General features: G+C 36.9%; 1 protein-coding gene and 1 gene segment (V, D, J or C); one reads left to right on the top strand and one right to left on the bottom strand.

Moving 5' to 3' along the window:
• The window catches only part of LOC108416077 (H-2 class I histocompatibility antigen, Q9 alpha chain-like), a 471,933-nt gene that overhangs the window by 25,478 nt on the left and 437,251 nt on the right, over positions 1 to 9,204 (bottom strand). The window lies entirely within an intron of this gene.
• On the top strand, positions 2,043 to 4,576 carry LOC108413088. The segment is given in 5 exon segments: positions 2,043 to 2,098; positions 2,385 to 2,738; positions 2,831 to 2,875; positions 3,017 to 3,182; positions 4,525 to 4,576. Coding segments are annotated over 4 exon segments (588 nt in total).

Genomic DNA, 9,204 nt, shown 5'->3' on the forward strand with positions numbered 1-9,204 from the left:
CTAATAGTAATCTAATAGTGAATCATTGCCTAGTAGTCACAAAGAATATTTTACATATTTTATCATTTTTTTCTTATTATTTGCCCTGACATGAGTTTGTATTGTGGTGATTGTGAAGTAGAGGGAGCCTGATTATCTCCGGTTTATAAAAGTCGTTGAATGTTTTGGTCTTATTCTGAAGCCACAGTCTGACATTCATCAGAGCAGCTGTTAAATAGCCTACATAAGTGCTAAAATGCTGCTAGTTTCAGAGAGCTGGCATTAGTAAAAAGCCCTTATCTGAGATTACTTGATGTGCTGTGCTGGTACACTAGACTAGCACATCATGGTAATATAGTATTTATAAAAATAGCTGACATGAAAGTTGCTTGTTAATGTCAATAGCACGTCTTTATTTATCAGTCCTACTCCTTCTTTTTCACAATCAGCTTTCAAATTTTTACTTTTTCACAATCAGCTTTCTTATGAGTTTTGTTTGCTGTCTATTTTCACCTTAAATATTATCAACATCTCTGAGACTGACTGCTGGAGACTGGATCCAGGACAGAAGAGGTCCAGGTAGGGGGAGAAAAAAAGATCATTATTTATTATTATTATTATTATTGCTATTATTTTTTTTATTTTAAATTAACTATTTTAAATTCTACACAGACACTGATATTCTTACAACAGGGCTACCATCCCTAAATCATCACCCAGAAATGGGTGATATAGTTAGTCAACACATCATACCTCATCAAAAAGTCCCAACTGCATCACAGTCTGCTAGGGCAGCTCCGCTGCTGTGAAACAGAAGCCCAGCATAGATAAAACTGCCCAGTCCTCCATTGCAGCTGTCTTCCCATACATACAGGACATTTACAATAACAGCATTCAAGCCTAAGCCTCCAAGTTCAAGAAGAGCTTTTACCCTTGAGCTGTTAAACTGGTCACACTCACAGCACCCACAAGATCATGAATACAAACACCACTCCAACCACTGCAGCACACTGCACCTTAATCGAATTCCAAATTTTGCACAATTCCTGCAGAAGGTGGAGGTGAACCTCCAACACGACCATCTGCATTTGCTGAGGTTCTAGAGAAATTTGAACTGTTCACAGTGGTGGTGATAGGAACCAGACGTCCGCCTCTAAAAGCTCCTAACAGAAAGTTTCTACAGTTACTACAGTTGGTAGTAAACGTGCTGTCTGAAGACTGACATTGTTTTATGATAGTTTTGAGAAATAATTTTCCCTAACAATCATGCTTGGTGTTCTGACACAAAATAGTTCCTGTAGAAAAAGTATTACTTCGAATTTATTGCTATTTTTATCAACAATCCATATTAAACTCAGAAGACTCGTGTAGGTTCACTGGTGGTTCTGAATAGTAAATTGTGTTGTAGCCGTCACATTTTTGGTTCACTGTATGTCCTCTTCAGTGCTGTATTTCCCGAAAAATGTCCTGGAGAAATTGCAGTTTATTGATTTTAAAAGCTAAAATACTTTAACACATCCTCTACAGATGTTTTCTGCTTTTTTGTTCAGTAAATTCAGTAAATAATCAGTAGTTGTGTATTAAAATATGAAGAAGTGTGTTTTCTGTAGAGAATGGGTTAACTTATGCTGACCAGAAAACCAACAAAACATATAGGTTAACCGGGGGCACACAAGCATTTGTACATTACTCTAACTCAGAACCATTTAGTTGGGGACAGATTTTGATCTAGGCTGAATGACTATATTCTGTCCAGCATTATCATGACATATTCATGAATCTGGATGAGCCTAGATATTGTAATTAAATACCCTCATTTACCCTCGTTTACTAAATAAACAGAAATAGATCATTTAATTTTGCTTCTTCATCTGATTGGATAAACATGTCGTCCAGATTCGCTCATATGCACAGGTTGAGTGGTCCACACGTATTATCTGTTGTGGCCCTCATACAACAATTGCTCTACTGCTATTGGAAGACAATGCATTCTTATGTACAAGCCCCACCTCTTCTAAATAGCTAAAGCAGAATTTGAAGAGACTGAAGCTTCCTCTGTGACACGGATATAGTGTAACAGCTCATATCTGAGTTATGGCGCTGCTGCTCTGTGTGATCGGTAAGTGTTTCTGGAATGAGATTTATCCACAAACTGCATTTCACTTTTGACAAAGTGCAGGACTAAAATGTAGTGCTAGAATTAAATTAAGAGTTTCACAAGGTAAAGTCTTTTAAATAATAACCAGCTAAAGTGCAGTAGATACTAAGAAAATATCCTGCAAACAAAGTAAAAAACAGTGGACAAACATGAACCAATCTACTACTACAAGAATTCTGCTTGTAGAAGTTCAGTATACAGTATAAAGTCAGTCTTCTCCTGTCTTGTGTTGTGTTGTGTGTTTCAGGTGTGCTGTCAGTGAGTTTGAGCTCTCAGGCTGGTTTAACTGTAGAAGCAGAACCTGGTGATGATGTCACTCTCTGGTGTAAACACAGCCTGATTAAATCAAATTATTTATTCTGGTACAAGCACACATGGAGTTCTGTACCAGATCGTGTTGCTTGCAAATATTACTCATTATCCTCCTCTAACACCTGTTTCTTCATCCCTGAGAGTAACAGGTCAGTGATGAGAGTGAACTCCACGTTCTCCTCTCTCACTATAACTGCAGTTAATCTCTCTGACTCAGGACTCTATTACTGCAGCAGTGTGGAGAATAAAGACATCACATTTACCACTGCAACGTACTTACAGCTCAAAGGTATTGAGTGAAAAAGTATTCATCTAGATGTGATAAAAAGTTTTGAATTGTATGATGTAAACGAATTAATGATTCAAATATTGATTTTACAGAGAGAAAGGAGCCTGTTTCTGATGATCCAGAAAAGTCTAAAGAAGGTTTGTTATCATTCATCAGAATCATCCGGTCCTGCAGGGCACGCCGGATTATTGGTTTTAGAAGATCTTAATGGCAGAGACATTTGAGTATGTATCTGTGTATTTTAAAGCTGAAATGTGTGTTTTTTATGGTGTTTTTAGAATCCCACTCTCCTCCTGATGTGTTCTCCATGCTGACTCTCGTGTTTGGAGCTGTGATTGCGGTTCTGCTCAGTGCTCTTCTCATAATGATCTTCATCAGACAGAGTGATCGTAAAGATCTGAGAGAGCAGCAGAGAGACGGTAAAGTACCGCACTTCCAGTAGAAGTGAGTTCATGAACATTTCAAGAATATTATGATATTCACTTCTATAGGAAGTACATATTATAAATGTATAAACTAAAGTAAGAGCTGCAGAACAAGCGTTCAAATGCAGCTTATGAAGCAGTTTTAAAATCGAGTTGAGTGGGCTTCACATACCAATGGAATTCTGCATTAATCAGCCAAGTTACTGAAAATCAAAAAACTGTCATGTTGTTAGGCAGTCAGAATAAATTTTAAAGTTCTGTTTTTATCAGTTTTTAAAGCTCTAAATGACCATAAATCTCCGCTTGCATCACAGAACATCTGTCTGTTTATGATCTTAGATCTGCAAATTCGGACCTTATGCAAACACTTTCTGTAAAACACAGAAAACATGGAGACTCTTTCAGTTATTCAGTTTCTAAACTGTGGAGCTGTTTACCTTTTATTAGACAGTCAAGCTCAGAGCTCACTTTTAAGAAACATCTGAAATCCTCTTTAAAATCTATTTAATCTAGCATTCATTCAAATTCTACCTCTGTTTTGGTATTTATCATTTTAATTTGATCTGTGTCATTATATAATTTGAAATTACACATTAGTTCTTCTGTCACCGTTAAGCTCTTTCACCTGTATGTAAAGCACTTTGAGCTGCCACCAATATGAAAATACTATATAAATAATACGATGATGATGATTATTATTATTATTATTTATCTCATAGTATTTTGTTATAAATGAATGAAAGTAATATGTCACTGTGGCCATGTGATACAGTGATTTTATTCTGCCATTCATCATGCCGATGTAAGGCGACCCATGTCTTCCAGAAAATTCCACCTTTGACTCATCAGTCCACACAATAAAGGAAAATTAAAAGAAAAATTCCACCCAATTTTCTAAATTCCTGCATAATTAAATAGTTAAGATGTAAACAGAGTCGTTCAGAGCGGTTTAGTGTGAAATGTTCTGTTCTAGAGAGTCAGAACTGTTCACAGTGGTGGTGATGGGAACCAGATGTCCACCTCTAAAAGCTCCTCACAGAAGGTTCCTACATGAAATGGTAATGAATTCACTGCCTGATGACTGAGACGCTGTTTTATGACAGTTTTATGAGAAAATTTTGGCCTAAAACATTTTTTCTAACCTCAATCATGGCGGAGGGATCCATGTAGGGCATTGTAACATTCCATATAAAACTCAGAAGACACTTTAGGTTCACTGGTAGTTTTGGAATCTGAGTCTCTCTAATGACCCACTTCACACCACTGATTTCTCTCAAACACTGAGTTATGCATCAGTTGTGAAAAATCTGTGGAACTGCTTATTGTTATTGCTTACAGCTCCCTTTACTGTTTTACTCCAGGTGCTGACTTTCTCGTGGTGGATCCATATGTTCAGTGTTACTACAAAGAGGCAAAATAAGAATAAAAATGATTTTCTTTGATGTACTCATAAAATATGCATATTCTTTATAATTGAAACATTTCTTTGGTTTAATAAAATCATTTTATGGAAAATACCATTCCTGAACCTTCTTGAAACTAAATTATTTTGTATAATTTTGGTTATTTTAGAAATTTGAAGGTGAGTATCCTAAATTCAGCAGGAGACAATAGAATTTTTACAGCAAAGCTGCTATGAGGGCAAGAAACTAGCCATCCTCCTTCAATCTCCTTAGTGTGAAACTGTATAAAATTAACTGGTAGTACTCACATGTTTGTGGTTTTAGATCCCCTTCCGTTGATAATAAAGCACACAGAGTGCTAAAATCATTTCATTCAAGCACTTTAAAAAAGGTACCGGTTTCAGTCATATGAAAAATATGATTTTTTTTTTGTTTTTTTTGCATCCTTAAGTTTTAAAATAATGCACTATGCCACAAGAGGTTGTGCATTACAGTGATTTATCACAGGTAAGACGGCATGACATGAAGTGGAGTCAAACCCCATTAGCACTAATAAAATCAGCAAGGCCTCCAGTGGCTTATTGCTTTTATAAAAGAGCTGACAACATAAATTATAATAAAATTATTATGTCACTAAATAATTTAAGTTATTATTAAATCATTTATAGTAACAACTGAGATAAACAAGGATTCCATAAAGAAATGTAGTTCCTTTAAAGTATATTGTTGCCAAGTAACCATGGACCGCTAATTGAGGAGGACATTCGGTCACCCATAATTTCCAAACTTTTAAACTGTAATATAAAAATTAATATAATACATTATTTAGAACCAAGCTAATGTCATTGTTTATTCCTTTTCCTACACTGGGGCTGATTCTCAAACAGCTCCCTGCTCCCTACTGTAGTGCACTATATAGGAATTAAAATACTGGCTCCTGCACCCAAACAGTATATAATATACTGCACTGTTTGGCCATAGAAGCTAGAATTTCTAACTAAAAGGAGCCGTTTTGAGTTTCAGGCTTTGTCTAACACAACTTAAGGCTGGTCTGATTAAAGCACAGACATTTGAAGTGTGAAAGCCATTAAAGTGACATTCTTTACACTTTTATATTGTCTTTTTACAGCAAATCTAGTTCCAGCCTAGGTCTCGGCAATAAAATAAGCTGCCAGCCCCTCATGGGTTTTTACTTCATCAGTACACTTGGGGGTCCATGCAAGCAGGTTTAGCGTCAAAGATTATTCATTAACAGCAGAAGGATTTTTCTTTACCAGGCACAGTAATACAGAGTTCAGTTGTAAGATGAGCATTTTTTCCCATATGGACACAATATACAGTATATGGACATATATTCTTATATATCTGAAATACATTCCACTGAAATGTATTTCAGAATATTTTGCCATATTACCAAAATTTCTTTTAAAATGCATTTATTTTAAAATGTATGGGGAAAGCCTACACACAGAAATGTACCATATAAACATAAATGTATGTAAATGTATTTATAAAATGCACTTGAAAATGTAATGAAATGAAATGTACCCCACGACCCTGAAGCGGCTTAGAAAATGTTTGTGTGTTTAACAAATACATTTTTGCCCATTTTCATACATACATGTGGAACATATATGTTTTTCCATATGTGTTTATCAAGTATTTTACAATGGTTTCAAACGTGGCTCAGCCAATCAGATTTTAGGACCAGAACTATCTGGTTCTTTTATTGACTTTAGGTGTTCTTATTAGAATGACTACAAAGAGAAATTATAGACCATTATAGATCTGGCCCAAGAGACACCGAGTGTAAATGTGGTGTGTGTTGGTGTGAATGTTGAATGTATGTGTCTATTTGTTCCTGCACGTCTCACTCTGAACATTTTCCAACCGCAGAACTGACCCTCAGCTGTGACCACCTGCTCGCTGAGCTGAAACCACACTTATGCCTTTGTTCCATTACAGAGAGAAACTCTGCTGTTCTTTACAACAGAGAAATGACATTTCAGATAACCTTCATCCACGACAACTAGCACACCTCTTCTCTATTCCGATACACAAGGGTGATAAACTTTCTACAACAGAGATCACTCAGCAAGTGCTCTCAGAGTGTTTTCAATGATGTCATAGGTTTTAACATGACTGCTAATTTTGGTTTGGATGCATTTTCACAGGAAAATGAGAGCCAAGAACTTTTAAGGGATTTAGAAGATTATAGAAGATTTTTATGACAGTTTGGCCAGACAGCTAATTGTATGTGATGCAGACCACATTTCTTAATTTCTTTATTCCTCTATTTCTTTCTTTCTTTATTCATACTTTCTTATCAATTTTCAGCTAAAACATCTGTGCAGGGTTACTCACATTTAACTTTATCAATGATAACTCATTCTTACAATTTAAACATGTCCATCAGTTTCCAGCTTATCTGTTCACCACAGAAACGCCCATCTGAATATGAGTAGCTCTCATGCAGTCACACCACTAGGTGGCGCCCTACGATCAGATTAAGACACTACTGTGGGTGGCTTTATGGCAAAATTCTCTTTTGTCCAGTTTTCATTTCTGATATTTCTGATATTAATAAAACAACCTGATAAACAATTTATTGGATATCAAAAAAAAAACTTTGTACTACTTTGTTCATTTATATATTTCATAGGCTATTAAATTTACACAATTGGTAACTTAATTCATGTCATAGGCATTTAAATGTACACAGTTAGCAACAAAATTATACACACACAATAGTGTTTTCTGATAAACTCTGGGAAATTCAAGGTTAGGGCTGGGTTTCTAAAAAAATTATTTTAAAGCATTTTAATATTTGAATCATTTTAGCACAAAAGTGAGAATCACACTGAACCCTCTCTCTCTACGAGTTAAGATGATCTTAACACTAAAGTGATTTTGGGACACTGGGCCCTGATCAGTACATGTGAGATTTGCTGGTGTAACAAGGTTAAACAATGCTTATTGGTTTTTCTTGTTAAAATTCCACCAAATCCTGATTTTTGTATAAATATCTGTTTTTGTGTTCCATGTATTTCATATTTGTACTGGGGAACCTTTTATTTTAAAGAGTTGGTTAATTGTGTACTGTCCCTTTAAGAGCCATCGCCGTAGCTACCTCATTCTGTGAATAGCTAGCTGAGAGGAGGTGCGTAACTCTGATGGTCGTGCTTAAAACACATATTTTTCTGTGTAAAACAACATAAAATGGGCAGTAAACAGTGTTAAACGGGCTGTGAACGTGTAAATGTGTAGTAGCTTGAAAGTGAACTTTATAAATTGTCTTCTATGCCGAGTTATAACTGACACGTGCTCTGTGGCTTCATGCCCCCCATGTGCGTTTATGCTAACAGGAGGCTGATAACCTGCGTGTGTGAGAGAGAGAGCAGTGTGTGTGTTCACTCCTGCTAACAGGAGGCTGATAACCTGCGTGTGTGAGAGAGAGAGCAGTGTGTGTGTTCACTCCTGCTAACAGGAGGCTGATAACCTGCGTGTGTGAGAGAGAGAGCAGTGTGTGTGTTCACTCCTGCTAACAGGAGGCTGATAACCTGCGTGTGTGAGAGAGAGAGCCGTGTGTATGTTCACTCCTGAGCTGTATGTTCACTCCAGAGCTTTAAGAGCTTATCTATCTGTTTATACAGGTATGTAGTTCCCCCAGTTATATCTGTTCACTGTTTAAAACATGCATTTATTAAGTTAGTGTTTTTGTTAACTGTATTTACATACAGAGCTGGTTTTAAGTCAGAGCTACAAACGCAAGTGTGCCCATATAATTTAGAGAATATTTAAATTACCTGACTCTGAATAGCTGGCTGAGAGGAGGAGGCTGATAACCTGCGTGTATGAGAGAGAGAGCAGTGTGTGTGTTCACTCCTGAGCTGTATGTTCACTCCAGAGTTTTAAGAGCTTATCTATCTGTTTATACAGGTACCACCAGCCATAATAAAGAACCCAAACCAGCAGTGGCCGTGCTCCGAGTCTTTCCTTCATGCATCACAGATCCCCCACAACGCACAGTATTCATGGGTTAACGGGAGTGCGGATGGACAGTCCTGACCACCGTAAAGTTTAGATGCACACCGTTACACTGGCTAAGATGTTTCTTCAGCAGCTACTCACAGGTCATGATAGACATGGAATCACACTGTATTTTGAGCATTGAGTGTTTATGACTGTACATGTGGCATGGTTACCAAACTGGCCTGTTTCACAGTAAATCACAGGTAAGGCTTAGATCATGGGGTGCCTGTAGTTAAAGCAGTGCCTGCCATGAAATTTAAGATTGTATTCTACAGTTTCAACAGGCCTTTAGTAGTAGATGTGTGATCACACAACTTGGTAGTGGTGATAGGAACCAGACATCCACCTCTAAAAGCTCCTCACAGAAAGTTCCTACAAGAAATGGCTATGAACATCCTGCCTAATGTCTGACACATTGTTTGGCATTTAAAAATGTATTTCTTAACATCTATTCTTGGTGAGAAGGTGTACATGCAGAGTGTTGTGAGGCAAAACAGTCCCCAAAGAAAACGTTTGAGATTTTCCACTATTTTTCCATCATCGACATTCCATATAAGCTCAGAAGACTCGTGTAGGTTCTCTGGTGGTTCTGGATGGTAAATAAAA

This window comes from Pygocentrus nattereri, chromosome 20 (genome assembly GCF_015220715.1).
Source record: "Pygocentrus nattereri isolate fPygNat1 chromosome 20, fPygNat1.pri, whole genome shotgun sequence".
NCBI lineage: Eukaryota > Metazoa > Chordata > Actinopteri > Characiformes > Serrasalmidae > Pygocentrus > Pygocentrus nattereri.